The sequence below is a fragment of the Lutra lutra genome, chromosome 2 (assembly GCF_902655055.1).
Source record: "Lutra lutra chromosome 2, mLutLut1.2, whole genome shotgun sequence".
Classification (NCBI taxonomy): Eukaryota; Metazoa; Chordata; class Mammalia; order Carnivora; family Mustelidae; genus Lutra; species Lutra lutra.
The window spans coordinates 198,452,064-198,473,513 of record NC_062279.1 but is presented as its reverse complement, the minus strand read 5'-3'; the positions used below and the strand labels follow the sequence as shown (position 1 = coordinate 198,473,513).

Sequence of the window (21,450 nt, the reverse complement as noted above, 5' to 3'; positions counted from 1 at the left end):
CTTTCCAGGACATTGGAAACTCAGGTTTCTTCCCCATGAACACACACAAACACGCTCACACACCCAATGACTTTTCATCACGATCAAAATTGTTAGAAGACATTCTTATAAACTGCAGAGAAGCAGTAGGCTTCCATACATGGATGCTGCAGATACTTCCCCTGTGCATTTCTCTCAGACTCTCTGCAACCCTGAGGAAAGCGTCAAATCCAGGCGCTCTGAGTATGCTTACTTCGGGCCACCTCCCTGATCCATTTCCTTCTCAGGGCTTCCTGGCTCCGCCAGCTGTTGAAACAGCAGTACGTGCCTCTATGCGTGTGCATGTGTGTATAGTTCACCTTTTTATATCTTACCTGTCTGTAAAGTCACTGATTACTACTCTCAGATCAAATCCTGAACTTACTTTTCTCCTGGTGACAGAAGTGAGCCTCCCCAGTCTCCCCTGGCCCTGCTTTCCAGGGACTCCCACCAGCTCCCAGGGTTCTTGTCAACACCAGCACCACTGGCTGAAAATGAAAACTGAAGAAGGAGATTGAAGTGTGAGGTAAATTTTGCTTTTTAAAATCTCTTTTATTGAAGTTTTTGTCTGGCATGTGCAGAACATTTGGGCTTCTCGAGTGATTTCAGTTTTGAACACAAGCTTGCGATTTAAATGCTTTTGCCTAATTCCAATTTTCCCACAGGAAACTCAGTATTGTTTATGCTGTGAACAATCTATCAGGCTTTCCGTGATCACTTTCATTTTCCTAGGTTCAGTTGGACTTTTCTGAAGCATGTCAGGATTGGGGGTCTTCTTATGAAACTATAAGGCTCATAAAGGAATAAAACTGGACTTCATTAGAGTGAAAAAAAATGGAAGAAATGTTCTTTTCTCGGGGTGCCTGGGTGGCTCAGTCGTTTAAGGGTCTGCCTTTGGCTCAGGTCAAGATCCCAGAGTCCTGGGATAGAGCCCCACATCATGGGGCTCCCTGCTCTGTGGGGACCCTGCTTCTCCCTCTCCTGCTTGTGTTCCTTCTCTTGATTGTCTCTCTCGGTCAAATCAACAAATAAAATCTTTTTTTTTTTTTAAAGATTTCATTTATTTATTTGACAGGCAGAGATCATAAGTAGGCAGAGAGGCAGGCAGAGAGAGAGGAAGGGAAGCAGGCTCCCTGCTGAGCAAAGAGCCCGATGGAGGGCTCGATCCCAGGACCCTGAGATCATGACCTGAGCCGAAGGCAGAGGCTTAACCCACTGAGCCACCCAGGCGCCCAACAAATAAAATCTTTTAAAAGATATTCTTTTCTCATTAAAAGAACCGTTCAGTTTTTTTTTTTTTTTACTTATTTTATTTTTAAAAATTTTTAAAGATTTTGTTTATTTATTTGAGAGACAGGGAGAGAAAGAGAAAGAGGGAAATAGAAGGTGCGCATAAGCAGGGCGGGGGCAGAGGGAGAAACAGACTCCCCACTGAGCAGTGAGCTAGACATGGGCCTAGATCCCAGGACTCTGGGTTCATGACCTGAGCTGAAGGCAGACACTTAACTGCCTGAGCCACCCAGGTATCCTAACCATTTGGTTTTAATGTCAAGTATCTCCTTTAGTTTTTCCTAAGAGGGGTGTTTTCATCTCTCTCTCTCTCTCTTTTTTTTTTTCTTTTTTTACCATTGATCTTTTTAGAAGCCAATTCTAGACATTGTAATTTTCAGCCTATCACTCAACTAGGAAGACCTGTGGTGTCATGTAGCCTATCATATATAACCACATAAAACTGTCAGTTTGGGGTAGGATTTAAAAGATATATATAAACTAATATTTATACTTTTAAATGTCCCTCATAAACCATCTTGCAAGGTTTCTGGCTCAGTGACACTAGTTATGTTATGTTTTCCAGGCTTACCCATTTTCATCTGTCTCCCCATGTAATTCTGAACTCATCATCCATGGGTCAGGACAAGTGCAAATCAGGACTACTGCTCCTAGATTCCTGAATCGGTTACACCCACTTCCCAGATGTGACTAGGATGTATTCAGAATCAGCTGCCTTATTTTCATCTTGTTACTCATATCCATGCTTCTCTGACAACATTTTTGCATCATGAAAAGCTTGAGGTTTTTGTTCAAGGAAGTTTGCTTTGTCAAAGTAAAATTTCCTTACAAATTGTGAACACCCTAATTTGATAAGAGAAAATCACAGACACTTTGACTCTGGCGCAATTCCACCCATGGTAGATTTGCCCTATGACCAAGTGGCTCAGAGCTGGGAAACTCGTCTATTTCTTGTTGCCACACACTTGTGTGCCTTTGAGCAGACTCTGAACTTGTTCCTTAATCTTATCCACAAGATGAAAGTAAGACTTATCATCAGAGTGGGTAGCCCAGTCAATACAATTTATTTTCTAGAAGACGTTAATTCATTTTGATAAATCATTTATATATACCCTACATTGTTAAAGAGTAGATGAAAAGTGGTTTAAAGTCATGCTTTCCACTTTTCTTGAGCATGGCAATTACTTGGGGACTTGGTTAAAATGTAAATTCCGATTCTAGATTGGGGCCTGAGATGTTGCCTTTCTAACAAGCTCTCAAGTAATTCCAATAGTACATGGTGCTTGTGCATGAACTATATTTGAATAGCAATTGTAAACTGATTATATAAATATAAAGCAATAGTACAAATAAATCAAAATTAATAAAGAAATGAAAAAGGATGAGTGAAGACACGAACGGACCCAGGAATGATGTTATAAATGTATAAAATAACGTTAACCACCCACTAAGTGGGGAACACATCTGTCCACATGATTTGTAGCAGACAGTATAAAAATGGGAACTGTGTGCTCTGTATTTATTTGCTTTCCCCTAATAATCTGTATGTAGAGTAAGAGCTGTTTAGTGCAATTATATCACTACTGAATTTTCTATTCTGGAGCCAAAGAAGAGAAAGAGAGCCTCATGCATTTTCCTCAATTAATTCAGAATATAAAAGCATTCAAATGATATTTGGGATCAATATTTATGTTTATATAATCTGTGAAGAAACAGTTAAAAAATTAGTAGAACAAAATGTTTCAAGGAAAACTGTTTCACTTATTGTATGTAACTCAATCTAATATCCAAATATACTATGCTGACTTCTGCTGTCCCTCATCCATATATCCATATATACATATATGTATATATATATATCTCCAAACTGGGAGGTAACACTGTCCCCAAGATCTTAGAAGGTTCTGAGTGGGATATGCAAGTTCAATCATTCACTCATTCAGTTCATTCAACATTTACTTTATTTGAAGTACAGAGCTTACAGACTCAATTTCACTTCTTTCCACTTCCTGCTTCTGCTGGGTTCCTGACCAACCACATTATTTGTTTCCTTCCTGAGGCTGCTGAAATATTCCATAGTAACTCATGCTGGAGAATTTCTTTTACTAGACTCTGCCCTTGCGCCAGCAAGGGACTGCTAAGGCAACAAGACATTCACTGCAAAACAGAAGATAATTAAGAAGCATACAGAAGGCAAACATTTAATATGGAATATTTAATATAATTTTCCTAAAATGCCCTGGCCACTCAGCTTTCATCAGCATCTCACTTCAGAAACTTGCCTGCTCTAAATTTATGTGTGTCTTCCTGCGCAGAGCCTCTGTTATTCCATCAATGTGTTCTTCTTCAAGCCTCGGAAGGACCCAGCTCCTTTACTTTATGAGGAGTAAAAAGGGTGCAAAATTTGAACTATTTTTACTGTTTTTCTAGCATGAGATGCCTTATGTTTAAAGAAACCCATGGTTTGGGGCACCTGGGTGGCTCAGTGGGTTAAGCCTCTGCCTTTGGCTCAGGTCATGATCTCGGGGTCCTGGGATCCAGCCCGCATTACTCTCTGCTTGGCGGGGGCGGGGTGGGGGAGCCTGCCTCCCCCTCTATCTCTGTCTGCTGCTCTACCTACTTGTGATCTCTCTCTCTGTGTCAAGTAAATAAATAAAATATTAAAAAAAAAAGAAAGAAACCCATGGTTTAATAACTTTTACTGGGGAAACAAAAAGACACACATTTTTGGTGCATTCATATTAATTATAAGATATAAAATTATGATATACAATGCATATCTTACAACGTAAAATGAAGAAATCTTTGTCCAAATTTCTCTCTTCTAGAATGTTTTTTAGAGAATGTGTAGAAGAGTTACCTCTAAAACACCAGGCTGTTGTATCAACAAGATTTTCCTAATCAAAAACATTCCTCTTTCTATACAAACTAATTTTAGGGATAACAGTTTAAGCAGCACCTAGCTTTTAAATTAGTGATTTTGTTTGTAGCTCCCATTATACAAGTAAATATTGAAAGCTTAATAAGTACAATCACTGTTTAAAATACCTCCAAGGAATTTTGAAATCACCAAATTACTTACAAAATATTTATGGGATAAAACCTCTGGGTGGCAATCTTTGAAGCCCAGTTATACTTATTTTACTAGCAGTAATGAGAGTTCATCTAAGATATTATATAATTCAAATTGTTATTAACTCAAACTCTACTCATATGTAGTACATATTATGTATTATTGTTTACTGACAGGTTCTCAGAAATAAATGGAACAGTAGATTATGAAGAATGCTTTAACTTCTACATTTTACATTTCTTCCTGTTTCTAGGATGTTTACAATCTATGTATGTTGAGAGGAGGGTTGTAAAATGAGAAATAATAGTAAAAGCAAAGTTTCAATTACAAAGTTCAGTAGAGATGAAGTGGAAAAAATAAACAATGAGTCATTCTCCATGATGGTCAATTTTATGTGTCAACTTTATTGGGCCACAGGGAGCCCAGGTATTTGGCCAAACATTATTCTAGTGTCTGTGAGGGTATTTCTGGAAGAGATTAACATTTAAATTGGCAGACTGAATAAAGCAAATTGCCCTTTCTAATGTGAATGGGCTTTATCCAATCAGTTGAAAGCCTGAATAGAATAAAAAGGCTGACCTTCCTGGGAATGGGGGAGAATTCATCTTGTCAGACTTGGAGCTGAGACATCAGTTTTTTTCTGCTTTCACACTCAAACTGAAGCATTGGTTGTTCTTGGGTCTTAAACTTGCTGGCTTTCAGATTAGAACTAAACTATTGGCAATCCTGGGTTTCCAGTTTGCCATCTATACATCTGGGGAATTTTCAGCCTTCATAATTACAGGAGCCAATTCTTTATAATAAATTTTCTCTCTTTCTCTCTCTCTCTATGTATACATACATATGTATGCATACATGCATGTATATACATACTATGTAATATTGTTTCTGTTTCTCTAGAGAATAGAGAATAATAATAGAGCTTCCTCCCATGACTCAAAAATTTTGGAAGACTTAGCAATGAGATTCTAATTCAGAGTTAGTATTATTAGTATGATTATGATTAGAATAATTGTTAATCAAAGAGTTTGCAAAGCAATTTTTATTATATATACATATGTACATTATATAATATATATTATATATATATGTACATTATATGTGTATTTTTGTATGTGTGTGTATAAAGGAATTTGTTATATCTTTATTATATCTGGTTTATGTGGTTGAAGATCCAACAGGATAAGTTGGCAAGTTGGGGATCCCGCACAGCTGATGCTTTAGTTCCAGTCTGAGACTGAAGGCTTAAGAACCAAGAGATTTGATGTTTTAGTTTGAAAGCTGTCAGGTACAAGATTTAGGAAAAGTCAATGTTTTAGTTCCATTGTGAAGACAGGAAATAGGCTGATGTCACAATTCAAAGACCATCAGGAAAGAAGCATTCTCTCTTATTTGGGAGAGGGTCAGGCTTTTGTTCTATTCAGGCCTTCAGCTTTAAGAAGGGCAATGTGATTTACTCAATATACCAATTTGAATATGAATGTCTTCCAAAAACACCCTCACAGACATACTCAGAATAATACCTAAGCAAATGTATCTGGGCATCTCATGGTGCAGTGAAATTGATCCATAAAATTAATCATCATAGTTTCTAAGCAAGATAGAATAACAGGAACTAGATTCACATTTTGCATGAAGCAACCAAATGAAAGATAGTGGATAGGAAACAAACAAACAAAAATTGAGCTATATGATTTCCCCAGATTACTGCCTGGAAGGAATTCCCAGGCCACACTTCAAGGAGGCAAGACAAGACATCCAATAAAAAATAATCAGGCATGCAAAGAGGCAGAAAAAAAACATAATAAAAAAAATGTATTCAATTGAGAAGGCAACCTAGAACTAACACGATGATGGAATTAGCAAATAAAGGCCTTAAGGCAGGAATTATAACTGTATTCAATATGCATGAAAAGTTGAGAACAAAAATATAATCATTTCCAAAATGATAATCCTGAGGGGGAAACTAGGTCTAAGGTAAACATGCAGTAGGTGGGGTTAACATCACATTACACATTGCAGAAGAATAGGTTAGTAGTGAACACGAAAGCACAATGATAGATGTTATTCAAAATGAAACACAAAGAGAGAAAAGGATTTTTAAAAAGGAATAGAGCATCAGTGAGCTATGAATAACTGTATGTGGCCAGGGGTCCAGAAGGAAAGAGAGACAGAAAAATCATTTGAAGACATGACTTTAAAGCCACAATTCCAAGAAGCTCAGTAAATCTGAAACATGCACGCGCGCGCACACACACACACACACACACACACACCCCTTGTGAAAATGACCACACTAATGCAGATGATAATTCTATTGACAAAAACCAGTGATCTTAGTTATGGGAATATAAGGCCCAGCATAGGGAATATAGTCAGTGATATTATAATAATGTTGTACACTAACAGATGGCAGCTACACCTGTGGGGAGCAGAGCTAAGTATAGAGAAGTAGAATCACTATGTTGTACACCTATGTTGAAATAATGTAACATTGTGTGTCAACTACACTCAAATAAAAAAAAAAAAAGAAAAAGAAAATCTTAGAAGCAGAGAAAACAAATGTGTTATATGATGAAGTTCTAGAATATAGGTGAGGTTTGGTGGGGTGACCAAGAAAGAATTCTTGAGACATCTTTGGTGCAAAATGATGGTTTATTAAAGCAGGGGGACAGGACCCGTGGTTAGGAAGAGCTGCTGCCCTGGGGTTGTGAGGGGTGGCTGGTTATGTACCATGGGGGTGGGGGAAGTAAGGAAAAGGGAGGTTTCAATAGAACTTTCACATGCTAAAGTGGACCTACGAAGATACTGGATACCAGAGGCCTTGACATTAGGAAGGTCGTTTTGCCCTCTAGTAAGGTATTAACATTAAGATGGGTAGGATGGGTAGGAGATTCCTAAAGAATGTCACATATGTCCCACCCAGGAGTGGGGGTCGGGGGAGGTTGCAAGTGTCAGCCTTTTGCTTTGTCCTCAGCCAGCCTTCTGTTCCCTCATCATTCTGTATAGAAGAACAAAGGTAAGAAGGACACTGGATTTCCAAAAAAGGAAAAATGAGGTACAATGGAAGTGTAATGATGAATGGTAGTTTATTTTGCCTTAAGTCCAGATAATTCTTAGCATATTTCTGTAAAATCTGATTTTCAATTCTAAGATGTGAAGTTTCATTTCTGTAAAAAAGTTCCAGTCAAGACCTTTGTGCTGCTTGTCACTGAGCCAGTTGCTGCTCTTGCAATCTACAACTTTATACCCACAAAAATGCCCTTTGTATTTAGATCTCCGCATGCTGAGTGTTAAAGGGCAATTTCACTCTCATTGAGTAATAGTGTCTTCAGAACAGCCTTAGTTATTCCGTTTCTGATTTTGACCTTCTTTATTTTCCCATGATTGGACTGTCAGAAAATATCCTATTAAGTATTTGTACAACCTGGTACCAAAATGATTTCCCCAAAAGATGTCCTCAGAAAAAATCTGAAGCTGATTCATGGCTATCCCATGACCTATGCTTTTGCAAACAACTGGGAAAGGATTGAACAGTTCCACAGCAGGCCAGAAGACATCGTGATAGCCACTTACCCCAAATCAGGTGAGTTTTGTGGACTGGCAGAGGCAGATCTGGCTTCAGTCTTTGTTTCCTCTCTACAAAATCATTATCATCCTAAATAAAATTAATATTCCTATCAGCCAGTCTAGCCATATACTTTTGAGTATGTTTAAAATGAGCATTTGGGGCACAGAAAGGGAAATTGCAGAATTAAGTTTCTAATAGAATGTATTAAGATGGCAGACTACCTGTAGGGACTCCCCTCTCCCCCCTCATTCAAGTGATGGTTTCTAAAAATTGTTGCCTTTCACCGCAGGTACCACTTGGGCTAGTGAAATTGTGGACATGGTTCTAAATAATGGAGATGTTGAAAAATGTAAGAGGGATTTTATAACAGTTAAAGTGCCAATGTTGGAAATGGCCGTCCCTGGACTAAGAACTTCAGGTAATTTTAAACTACTTGGGAATTATAATTTTATAATATTATTATTTTTAAATTTTTTATTATTTTTTTAAAATTCAAAACCAAATTTTCTTTTTAATTTAAATTCAGTTAGCCAACATATACTACATCATTATTTCTCGTTTTAGTGTTCACTGTTTCATTAGTTGCTTATAACACCCAGTGCTCATCACATCAGGTGCCCTCCTTAATGCCCATCATCCAATTACCCCATCCCCCCACCTACCCCACCTCCAGAAACGCTGTTTGTTTCCCTGAGTCAAGAGCCTCTCATTTTTGTCTCCCTCTCTGATTTCTTCCCATTCAGTTTTCTCTCCCTTCCCCTATCATCCTCTGTGCTGTATCTTATATTCTACATATGAATGAAACCATAGGATAATTGTCTTTCTCTGATTGACTTACTTTGTATAAGTGATGAAGTTCTAGAACACAGGTGAGGTTCATTGGGGTGAGGTCGGGAGCCGATGACCAAGAAAGAATTCTTGAGACATCTTTGGTGCAAAATGGTGTTTTATGAAAGCACAGGGCAGGACCCATGGTCAGGAAGAGCTGCAGCTGCCCCGGGTTGTGAGGGACGGCAGGCCATGTACCCTGCAGTTGGGGGAAGGTGAGGGAAAGGGAGGTTTCAATGGAACTTTCATATGCTAAAGAGGGCCTACAAGGTGCCGGGATGCGGGAGGCTTGATCAAGGTTGTCTTTTGGCAAGCCATTAATATCAAGATAGTTGGGAGATTCCTGACTTGCAGGATTGTGATCTCTGCAAGTTAACTATTTGTTTCTCGTTTATGGCGGTCAGGGGTGCCTGAGGAATGTTATACATATTACCAAGGGAAGCGGGTGGAGAGGGGGTACAAGGTGCCAGCTTTTGTCCTTAGCCAGCCTCCTGCTCCCTCATTGCACCCCTGGAGCTCCTGATTGACTTATTTCACTTAGCATAATACCCTCCAGTTCTGTCCATGTTGATGTAAATGGTAAGTATTCATCTTCTCTATGACTGAGTAATATTCCTTTGTATATATTAACTACATCTTTATCCATTCATCTATTCAAAGACATCTCAGCTCCTTCCACAGTTTGGCTATTGTGGACATTGCTGCTATGAACCTAGGGGTGCCTTTTTTTCACTACATCTGTATCTTTGGGGTAAATACCCAGTAGTGTAATTGTTGGGTGGTAGGGTAGTTCTATTTTTAACTTCTTGAGGAACCTCCAGAGAGGCTGTTCCAGCTTGCATTCCCACCAACAGTATAAGAGGGTTCCCCTTTCTCCACGTCCTCTCCAACATTTGTTTTCCATGTTTTGTTAATTCTCACTGGTGTAAGGTGGTATCACAATATGGCTTTGATTTGTATTTCCCTGATGACAAGTGATGTGGAGCATTTTTTCAAGTGTCTATTGGCCATTTGGATGTCTTCTTTGGAGAAGTATCTGTTCATGTCTTCTGCCTGTTTCTTGACTGGATTATTTGTTTTTCAGGTGTTGAGTTTGAGAAGTTCTTTATAGATCTTGGATTCCAGACCTTCGTCTGTTGTATCACTTGCAAGTATCTTCTCCCATTCCATAGGTTGCCTTTTAGTTTTGTTGTCTATTTCTTTTGCCATTCAGAAATGTTTTATTTTGATGGAGTCCCAATAGTTCATTTTTGCTTTTGTTTCCCTTGCCTTTAGTATATGTGCTGCCGAAGCGAGCTCTTCCCTTGCCTTTAGACACATGTCTAGTAAGAAGTTGCTTGGCTGAGGCCACAGAGGTTGCTGCCTATGTTCTCCTCTAGGATTTTGATGGATTCCTGTCTCATATTTAGGTCTTTCATCTATTTTGAGTTTATCTTTGTGTATGGTGTAAGAGAATGGTCCAGTTTTATTCTGCATGTCACTGTCCAATTTTCCCAGCACCATTTATTGAAGAGACTGTCTTTTTTTCCATTGGATATTCTTTCCTGTTCTCTTGAAGATTAGTTGACTATAAAGTTGAGGGTCCATTTCTGGGTTCCCTGTTCTGTTCCTTTGATCTATGTGTCTGTTTTTGTGCCAATACCAAGCTGTCTTAATGATCACAGCTTTGTAATATAGCTTGAAGTCAGGCATTGTGACACCACCAGCTTTGGTTTTCTTTTTCAACATTCCTTTGGCTATTTGTATTCCTATGATCTTTTCTGGTTCTATATAAATTTTAGGTTTGTTTCAGCTCTGTGAAAAATGTTGATGGTATTTTGATAAAGATTGCATTGAAGATTGTTCTGGGCAGCATAAATATTTTCATGACATTTATTCTTCCAATCCACAAGCATGGGATGTTTTTCCATTTCTTTTGTCTTCCTCAACTTCTTTCATAAGTGTTCTGTAGTTTCTAGAGTACAGATCCTTTACCTCTTTGGTTAGTTTTATTCCTAGGTATCTTATGTTTTTGGTGCAATTATAAATGGGATTGTTTCCTTAATTTTTCTTTCTTCAGTCACATTGTTAGTGTATAGAAATGGAACTGATTTCTGTGCATTGATTTTGTACCCTGCCACGTTGCTGAATTCCATATGGGTTCTAGAAATTTTGGGCTGGAGTCTTTTGGGTTTTCCATATAGAATGTTATGAAATCTATGAAGAGTGAGGTTTGACTTCTTTACAAATTTGAATGTCTTTATTTCTTTTTATTGTCTGATCACTGAGGCTAGGACTTCTAGTACTATTTTGAACAAAAGTGGTGAGAGGGGGCATCCCTGTCATGTTCCTGACCTTAAGGGAAAAACTCTCAGTTTTCCCCCATTGAGAATGATATTCATTGTGGGCTTTTCATAGATGGCTTTTATGACACTGAGATTAATTCCCTTTATTCCTATATCCTGAAGAGTTTTAATCAAAAAAGGATGCCTTTTCTGCATTATTTGAGAGGATCATATGGTTCTTAACTTTTCTTTTATTAATGATTAATGTGATCTAGCATGTTAATTGATTTGTGAATGTTGAACCACCCTTGAAATCCAGTAATAAATTCCACTGGTCATGATGAATATTCTTTTTAATGTACTGTTGGATCCTACTGGCTAGTATCTTGGTGAGAATTTTGGCATCCATGTTCATCAGAGATACTGGTCTGTAATTCTCTTTTTTGATGGGCTCTTTGCCTAGTTTGGGGATCAATGCAAAACTAGCCTCATAGAACAAGTTTGGTACTTTTTCCTTCCACTTCTATTTTTGAGATAGCCTCAGGAGAAATAGGTATTATTTCTGCTTTAGATGTTTGGTATAATTCCCCCGAGAAGCCATCTGGCCCTGGAATCTTGTTTTTTTTGGGAAGTTTTTGATTATTTCTCTAATTTCCTTGCTGTTGATTGGTCTGTTTTACTTGTAATATGCTCTTAAAATTGTCTGTATTTTCTTGGTGTTGGTCTTGATCTCTCCCCTTTCATTCATGATTTTATTAATTTGGGTCCTTTCTCTTTTCTTTTGGGTAAGTCTGGCCAGAGGTTTATCAATCTTATTAATTCTTTCAAAAAAACCACCTTCTAGTTTCTTTGATCTGTTCTACTATTCTTCTGGTTTCTATTTTGTTGGATTTCTGCTCTAATCTTTATTATTTCTCTTCTTCTGCTGGGTTTAGGTTTTATTCGCTGCTCTCTCTCCAGGTCCTTTAGGTGTGTATTTAGCTTGTGTATTTGGGGTTTTTCTAATTTTTTGAGAGAGACTTGTATTGCCATGTACTTTCCTCTTAGGATTGCCTTTGCTGTATCCCAGCGGTTTTAAACTGATGTATTTTCATTCCCATTAGTTTCCATGAATTTTTTAACTTCTCATTTAATTTCCTGGGTGACCCATTCATTCTTTAGCAGGATACTCCTTAAACTTCAAGAGGAAATTCCAGATTTCCTCTTGTGATTGAGTTCAAATTTCAAAGCATCATGTTCTGAAAATATGCAGGGAATAATCTCAGTCTTTTGGTATCAGTTGGGACCTGATTTGCAAACCATTATGTGATCTATTCTTGAGAAAGTTCCATGTGCACTGGAGAAGAATGAGTATTCTGTTGTTTTAGGATGGAATGTTCTATATATCTCTGTGAAGTCCGTCTGGTCCAGTGTGTCATTCAAAGACCTTGTTTCTTTATTGATCTTCTGCTTAGATGATCTATCTATTGCTGTGAGTGGGGTGTTGAAGTCCCTTACTATTAATGTATTATTATCAATGTGTATCTTTACTTTGGTTATTAATTGGCTTATATAATTGGTTCCTCCCATGTAAGGGACATAAATATTTACAATCATTAGTTTTAGATCTTTGTGTTGGATAGACCCTTTAAATGTGATATAGTGTACCTCTACATCTCTTATTACAGTCTTTGGTTTAAAATCTAATTTGTCTGATATGAGGATTGCTACCCCAACTTTCTTTTAAGATCCATGAGTGTGGTAAATGGTTCTCCACCCCCCACTTTCAGTCTGGAAGTGTATTTAGGTCTAAAATGAGTCTCTTGTACACAGTGTATGGATGGATCTTTTTTTTTTTAATCCGACCTGATACCCTGTGTCTTTTGATCAGAACGTACATCCTAGACAAATCCGAAATGGTTGGAAACCACAACAGAAAAACAAATAAAACCAAAACCGAAAAAAAAAAAAAAAAAAGAGCATGGGGAGAGAGACTATAATCTCATTGGGTGGGCAAAGCCAGGTGATCTACATTTTCCTGATTGAATTTTGTTTGGTGTGTTAGAAGACACTACATCTTAAAGTTACAAAGAAAGCAGAACTTGTGTGTGTGTGTGTGTGTGTGTGTGTATAAAATTGAATAGAGTGAAAAAAGACTAAAATGAAGCATATATCTATAAAATGTAGATGTGAAAAATAAAAGTCAAAAACTGACTTAGAAACATAAGTTGGTAAAATAAGAATCCAGTTGAAATGGGAAGATGATTAAAAAAAAAAAAGAAGAAATGGAAAAATTTAGACTGAAAGATAAACAAATAGTGAGAAACACCAAGAGCTTAATATACTGTTTTCCCTGGCACTGGAGTTTTACGGTCTTGTGGGATCCACAAACTTGTCCACCTATTCTTCTAGTTTGTCTTCTGGGGGAGGGGCCTGCTATGCTGTTTTTCAGGTGTCAGGTTGCCCAGGCAGAGTTGCCCCACCCCTTGCCAGGGGTCTGGGCTCAGTGTAAGCTGGTCCTTTGTGTTACTTTTGTTCCCTGAAGGCTCTCTGCACCTCTATAGAGGATCAGAGTAAAAATGGCCGTACCCAGATCTCTGACTCAGAGCTGAAAGATCGCATTCCCACTTCTTCAATAAATACTCTGGGACAAATAGTTTTCACTTTTGCTTGTGCCAAACTCCACAGACTCTTGTGGTAGGAGCCTACTGTAATCCCCCCTGGGGGAGTCCCAGGGACTCCTTTTGGGGCTACTGTCCATTGGAACTGTGAGCTGTTGTGGGATCATGCGTGTACCCTGCTCTGCTGCTTCCAGGACATGGCTGGGTGTCACCCTACTGTCCTTTCTGGGGCACCACAACCCTGAGAGCTGTTGCCCAGTAGTGGGCACAGCCATTTCATCCCTCCCAGGGAATGGTAAATGGCTTATGAGTTCCAATCCTTTTCAGGGTGCTCAGGCAGAAAGTGGTCACCTGATTGGCCCCCCTTGGGGCTTATGGTGACCTGAGCTGAAAATCCCTTCCTGGGCTTGCTGACTGTAACCAGTTTCCCCTCCAATGCTTGGGTACCTGCTGGTTTAGGCACCCCTGTTCATTCTGTCTCCTGGAATCCCGAGACCACAGTGACCTACCTAGAATTCTGCCCTTTTTATCCCCTGAGCCCCTTTCAGAAAGGATGTCTCACTGGTGTAGATTTCTAGGAGTTGTGATTTTGCCCTCCAGTGTTATCATCACTTTCCCATGGCCTACTTACAGAGACTCCTCCTCCCCTCCATTTATCTTCCAATATCTCCCCACAGATTCACCACTCCACACCTCGCACCATGGAAAAAGCAGTTGCTTTTCTACTTATAGAGTTTGAGATATATTTTCTTACATCTCAGGCTGAATTCATGGGTGTTCAGAATGATTTGACAGATATCCAACTAAATTCAAGGGACCAGATGAAACAAGGTCTCCTACTCTTCTACTATCTTGTCTCCTCCCTATAATATTATTTATGTAGCATATTAATTATTGTATTTATGATTTACATTCAAAGAAAATGGAGTCAATTTGGTAATATAAAATGGAAGTTTGTAAGCAGTACAATCACCGAGATGTATAGAGAAACTGTAGTTTAATTCATTGTATATCCAGGTATGATGACCTAAGATGAAAGAGTTTTGTTGTAGAAAATAACTAAAAATTTGGTTAATAACTTAAAAAAAGTTCCTATCTTTTACTGACTTTTGTTGTATAGAATGTGGTAGATTAGATTAATAAATTTCTAATTTAGAACACTGCTGTAGTTAGATAAGTAAGGAAGTACCAACAACTCTCAAACATAAATTTATTATTAATACAATTTATATTTCATTCCACAAATATTTATTAAGTGCTTCCAAATTTTGCACTGTGCTATAGGTTAGATATAAAATGATTAGTAAATTCAATGCCCTACCCCCAAGGAGTTTATAGTAATATTGTGCCACTAAATAAGTAAATAAACCAATAATATGTGATTATTGGGCTCACATATCCAAAGAATAGGGGACAACAAATTGTTTACTTTAGAGTGGATATGTAAGGATATCTACTCTGAATTGAGATGTAGATTCATGCACATAGTTGGAGAAAACATATTTCATGAAGGTGAGCATTAGGTATATAGGCCTAGAAGCAGAAAAGACCTTGGTGTAGTCTAGGAACCAAACAACAACGAAAGGGGAAAAGTGAGTTTTAAAAACAAACAAAAAACAAAAAAACAACAGCAACAACAAAAACCAACTGGAGACTAGACAGGGACAGATCATGTAGGGCTTATAGTTTTTAAGAACTACTCAGTGATCTAAGAGAAAATTAAGTGTATGGTGTCCTGTAGGCAAGTGAGAAGAATTCAAGAAGTGAGTCCTGGCCTTCAAATGCTGCTGGAAACTGGGATAGGAAGGTGGAAGTATGGTGATGAATGCTTTTATCAATTTAAAGAGCAGAATCCAAATTTCCTACCCTACCAGAGCTTGTTACTTCCATAGGCAGAGAAGAACCAACTGAGAGGGTGTCATTCTTTCTGTGTAGTTGCCTGAAGTCAGTGCAAATGATGAATCTTGGAGCTAAAATAATTATTCTGGGACAAGCAAACAAAGTGAATGCAAGAATGTGATAAGACTCGAGAGTCATAAAAAAAGTAAGGAAATGAAAATTTGATAGAATCAAAGTAGTATCACCAGAGAGTAAGTGAGTTTCAGCAGGTAAAAGAAGGTAAATTGTCACTCAGATTCACTCTGGAAATTAAATATGAATGTGTATAATATCATTTCATATCCCTAACATTCATATTTGTGCAGTAAAGAGTTAAAGACCTTACATGGCAAAACAATTACAACCTGGAGTCTGAGGAACCTTTCAATGAAGTTGAGGGAGTGAAGGGGAACAAAAGATAAGGGGAAAACTTCATTTAAAAAAATGTAAAAGTTCATGTCATGGGCATTGAGGAATAGTGGGTTGTGGAAGATGATGATTTCTCATTTCTATATGCTAGATGAAGTGGCTGTAGTTGCCAGATTAGTAGTTGCATAATAAAATACTTGGTGGAATTTTATAGGTATGTAATTAATGTTTCCAGATAGAACTCAAGATACTCAATTAAATTTGAAATTCAGATAACTAACTATTTTATTTAACCCAAGTACATCTCAAATATTTCATGGAAGATATTCACACTAAAAGGTATCTGTTACCCGAAATTCAAATTTAACTAGCATCCTTGACCTTTATTTCCTAAATTAGTCAACTCTATCCACATTAAAATTAAGAGATTCTTTCTAATACAACTGCATGCTAATACAACTATGTGCTATGCATTGTTCTCTACAGAACATTCAAAATGAGCTACATCCTGGCTCTTGTGGAATCTCCATTCTAGTGTGTGTGTTTGGGGCTGGTGGTGGGGTGGGGAAGAAGCATGGGAACTGACAACAAATAAATAAACAAGTAAATAGACTGTAACAAAAGTAAACATTATATAGAACATTTTATTTTATTTATTTATTTTTAAAAGATTTATTTTAAAAATATTTTATTTATTTAGAGAGAAACACAGTGAGAGGGAACACATCAGGGGGAGTGGGAGAGGGAGAAGCAGGCCTCCCACTGAGCAGGGAGCCCAAAGCGGGGCTCCATCCTAGGACACTAGGATCATGACCTGAGCTGAAGGCAGACTCAACACCAAGCCACCTAGATGCCCCTAGAACATTTTGAAAGGATATTTTAATAGAGATTGAGTGACTTTTTAGCAAATGTAATAACTTTCTGTAAACAAATGGAGCATAAGATTATTTCGAATGAGTGAGTCAGATGCAATTTTGAGCAGGTGTGCCTTTGTATGCAAAAGGTGGGAAGATATGTAAGGTTAACAGGTAATCTAGAGCTGAGACTGGATATAAGTCATATTGAGGAGACAATGCATAGGATTCTAAGATTTATTGGATACGAAATCTGAAAGAGATGTTAAGTGTTGATGACTCTATAGAATATGACATCATTAAAAGATATATTTGGGATGTGATAAAGACCACTGAGTACATTAAAAGAACAGTTAAATTAAAAGGGTTGGCTCCATTTACAACAATGTGGTTGGAACTAGAGGGTATTATGCTGAGCAAAATAAGTCGATCAGAGAAAGACAATTACCATATGATCTCTCTGATATGAGGAAGTTGAGAAGGAGAGTGGAGGGATTGGGGGGTAGGGAAGGAAAAAATGAAACAGATGGGATCGGGAGGAAGACTCTTAATCTTACAAAACAACTGAACGTTGCTGGGGGAAGGGGGGGTATGGAGAGGGTGATTGGGTTATGACACTTGGGGATGGTACGTGATATGGTGAGTGCTGTGAAGTGTATAAGTCTGATGATTTGCAGACCTATACCCCTGGGGCAAATAATACATTATATGTTAATAAAAATAATTAAAAAAAAAAAGTTCGGCTCCACTTTTCCTAGTCTATGTCAGGAATTCTGAATGTATCTCCATCCCAAAAGTGCCTCCAGACTGACCAAGTTACTTATTTCTGAGATCCAGGCCCCTGAGAACATCCTATCTCTGACTAGACAAAATAAGTGGATATTTTCTGTCTCAGGGAAGTTGACATACCCCTTATGCAATGACTTGATTTGAAACCAAATTCTCCCACATATTAGTTGTTTGCATTTGGTGAGTTCAGCTAACACCTAAATATTACAGAACATTTTCATTTTGCACGTATGTACATATGACTCATAGAGGAAATAATGAAAAAAGGCAGGTGTAACAGCGATGCTCTACAGACATAACACCATCTCTACAGTAAGAACAAGTGCAAAACAATAGGTGATATGAGAATTGGTAGTTATCCATCTCTCTTTGAGAAACAGAAACTATTTTCATAATTATTTATAATAATGCAAGCAATGATAAAACTCCAAATTGCAAACACTGATATTATTACTTCTCATTTTGGAGATGGAAAAAGTGCAACACAGAGACTAGCATACTTTCAAATGTCACAATGAGTAAGCGACAGACAGGATTTGAACCCAAGGAGGCTAACTTCACCGCTGTGCTCTTAACCATTATGCAATTTTGCCTGATAATACCTGTGATTGATTTAAAATTTAGCAGCATTGTATACTTCTCAAAAATATTTTAAAAGGTCAGAGAAAATCAGGAAATGCTGGCTCCTTGAAGACTCTAATGTATCTATATATTAAACTAAAATTTTCCTAGGAATAGAACAATTAGGAAAGAATCCATCACCGCGGCTTGTGAAGACGCATCTACCAATTGATCTCCTTCCTAAGTCTTTCTGGGAGAACAACTGCAAGGTACATTCCACACGGCAAGTCATTTTTTTAATGTGACCCTATCCCTTTAGTCATGCACATAATAAGCAATTGCTCAAATATTTTGTTTGATACCATGAGAACTGAATTACATGAGAAAGTGTTTCCATTAAAAATTGATGTATTTCAGTCTAAATCTACATAATCAAGTTTGTCAAAGGTATGTGGCAACAGGATCCCCATCTCAGCACAGCATCGCTGCTATCATTCCCCAGCTACCCCAGATACGCTGGCCGCATTTGAAAACTCAACCTAAGAATGTCAGTTCGTGTTCGGTTATTTGACAAAACTCTCCAGTGAAACCTTTGTGTCTGGATATTTGCTTCCAGGAACTTTTAAATCTGAAATTCAATTTCTTCAATATTTGTGGGGCTAGTCTAATTATCTATTTCAACTTAACTGAATTTTGCTAGTTTGTGATGGGTGAGGAATTCTAAGTTGTGGAATTTTGTAATGAAAAGTGTTTCATAATTCTCCTCCTTTTAAAAAAGATTTTATTTATGTATTTAAGTGAGAGGCAGCAAAGGGGGAGGGAGAAGCAAAATTCCTGCTGAACAGGGAATCTGATACAGGGCTCTATCCCAGGACCCTGGGATCATGACCTGAGATGAAGGCAGATGCTTAACTGACTGAGCCTTCCAGGCACCCCCATAATTCTCTCCTTATTCTTTCTTTGAACAGACTGTATTTTTTATAGCAATTTTATTTTTAGAGCAATTTTAGGTTCACAGCAAAATTGAGTGGAAGACAAATAGATTTCCCAAATGTCCCCTGCCCCTACACATGCATACCTATTATCACTATCCCCCACTAGAGTGGTACATTTGTTACAGCTGATGAACCCGCATTGACACATCATAATCACCTAAAATTCATAGCTTACATTAGGGTTCCCTCTTGGTGTTGTACATTCAGTGGATTTGGACAAATGTATAATGACATATATATATCATTATAGTATCCTACAGCATACTTTTGCTGCCCTAAAAATCTTCTGTTCTCCACCTATTCAACCTCCTCTCCTCCCAGCTTGACAACCACTGATTTTTTTTATTGACTCCATAGTTTTCATGGAGGCAATGAAAATATATACACCTTCTTATGAATAGAAATCTAACTGTATGACCTTTTCCAAAAGGCAGAAGGCATAATCATATGTAGGTTTTTCAAATTGCATTATTTCACATAGTAATATGCATTTGAGGTTCTTCTGTCTTTTCATGGCTTGATAGCTCATTTCATTTTAGTGCTGTGCAATAATATTCCATTGTCTGGATGTATCCCAGTTCATTCATTCACCTACTGAAGCACATCTTGTTTCCTTCCACATTTTGGAAATTATTAATAAAGCTGCTCTATATATCCACTAGCAGTTTTTTGTGTGGACCTTATTTTTCAACTTTGGATAAACACCAAGCAGTGTGACTGCTGGATTGTAGGTAAAACTATGTTTAGTGCTGTAAGAATGGCCAAAGAGTCTTCCAAAATATCAGTACCATTTTTGCAATCCCATCAGCAATGAATGAGAGCTCCTGCTGCTCAAAACCTCACCAGGATTTGGTGTCAGTTTTCTGGATATTGGTCATTCTGATACGTACAGAGTGGTGTCTCATTGTTGCTTTAATTTTCACTTCCCTGATGACGTGACATCGAGCATCTATTCATACTCATTACAATTGTTTTAAGATTTTATTTATTTATTTGACAGACAGAGATCACAAGTAGGCAGAGAGGCAGGCAGAGAGAGAGAGAGGAGGAAGCAGGCTCCCTGCAGAGCAGAGAGCCCAATGTGGGGCTCGATCCCAGGACCCTGGGATCATAACCTGAGCTGAAGGCAGAGGCTTTAACCCACTGAGCCACCCAGGCGCCCCCATACTCATTATAATTTTAACGGCTATAAGATTTGTTGTGATACCTCCTGTTGTTTTTTTTTTTTTCTTGATATTGGTTATGTGTCTTCTTTTTTTTAGTCTTGCTAGATATTTATCGAGTATGTTCATTTTTAAAAAAAAGAAACAGCTTGTTGTTTCATTAATTTTCTCTGATTTTTCCTGTTTTTAAGTTCATGGATTTCAAATCCATGTGATTTTCTTCTTTTTTCCCTGCAGATGATTTATCTGGCTCGAAATGCCAAGGATGTTGCAGTCTCATATTACCATTTTGACTTAATGAATAATTTGGAACCTGTCCCTGGTCCCTGGGAAGAGTATCTAGAGAGGTTCATGACTGGAAATGGTGGGTAGGCCTGGACTTGAAATTAATAAGCACTTTTCCTTTTTAATACCACTAATAACTATTACTGGTGTGACTTTTCCTATCAAAACATTTGCTCTTCGAGGCCACTAAAAAGTACATTTAAATAGCATTAAAAAATTAGATCAACTGTATCTAATATTTTACTACGACATCACTATATAAATTTGGTATTTAACATTGGCTTGATGAAAATATTCTTAAGTGTTTTTTCAGTAGCTAGAAATCCATTCTCATTTCCAGTTACAATGGACATTCTTTAACTTACCCAAATCTTTAGTTAGATGTTTTATACACCTGTTTATAGTATTTAGTTAATATGAGTATTTAGTAGAATGGTTTCCTACTATGTGAGGCTAAGTAAAACCCATATGGAGGCCAATGTATTTTCATTTCAAAAGCTTCCTTTGTACTTTATATTTTTTTAATCTGACTGTATATCCATAAATGGCTAATTGTATGTTTTTATTTGGCCTTATATATTCTGTTCCCTTGATTACTAAATTCCACAAAATGTTGGTAAAATTTGACATATTGTTTAGAAACAAACCTTTAATTTGATGAATGCCTAACAGTAATAGATTTTCTCTTGTTTTAGTGGCTTATGGTTCCTGGTTTAATCATGTTAAGACCTGGTGGAAGAAAAAGGAAGAACACCCAATACTTTTCTTGTACTATGAAGATATGAAAGAGGTAAAATGGTAGAAATTCATTCTGGATAATTCCCCCATTACATCCTAGGTTAAAGGGTTAATATATATTTTCAGCTTAATCTATGGAATAAAGAAAAAAAAAATGATGTGATTATTGTGCCT

At 37.6% G+C, this 21,450-nt stretch overlaps 1 protein-coding gene across 1 annotated transcript in view; it reads left to right on the top strand.

Moving 5' to 3' along the window:
* The first annotated feature begins 307 nt into the window (after window positions 1-307).
* SULT1B1 (sulfotransferase family 1B member 1) overlaps window positions 308-21,450 on the top strand; it is a 28,808-nt gene continuing 7,665 nt past the window's right edge. Inside the window, exons 1-6 of the mRNA XM_047719453.1 lie at window positions 308-544; window positions 7,781-7,967; window positions 8,242-8,370; window positions 18,267-18,364; window positions 20,491-20,617; window positions 21,234-21,328. Coding sequence (XP_047575409.1) covers window positions 7,820-7,967; window positions 8,242-8,370; window positions 18,267-18,364; window positions 20,491-20,617; window positions 21,234-21,328 — 597 coding nt within the window. The 5' untranslated portion in view covers window positions 308-544; window positions 7,781-7,819. The remainder of the gene's footprint in view (window positions 545-7,780; window positions 7,968-8,241; window positions 8,371-18,266; window positions 18,365-20,490; window positions 20,618-21,233; window positions 21,329-21,450) is intronic.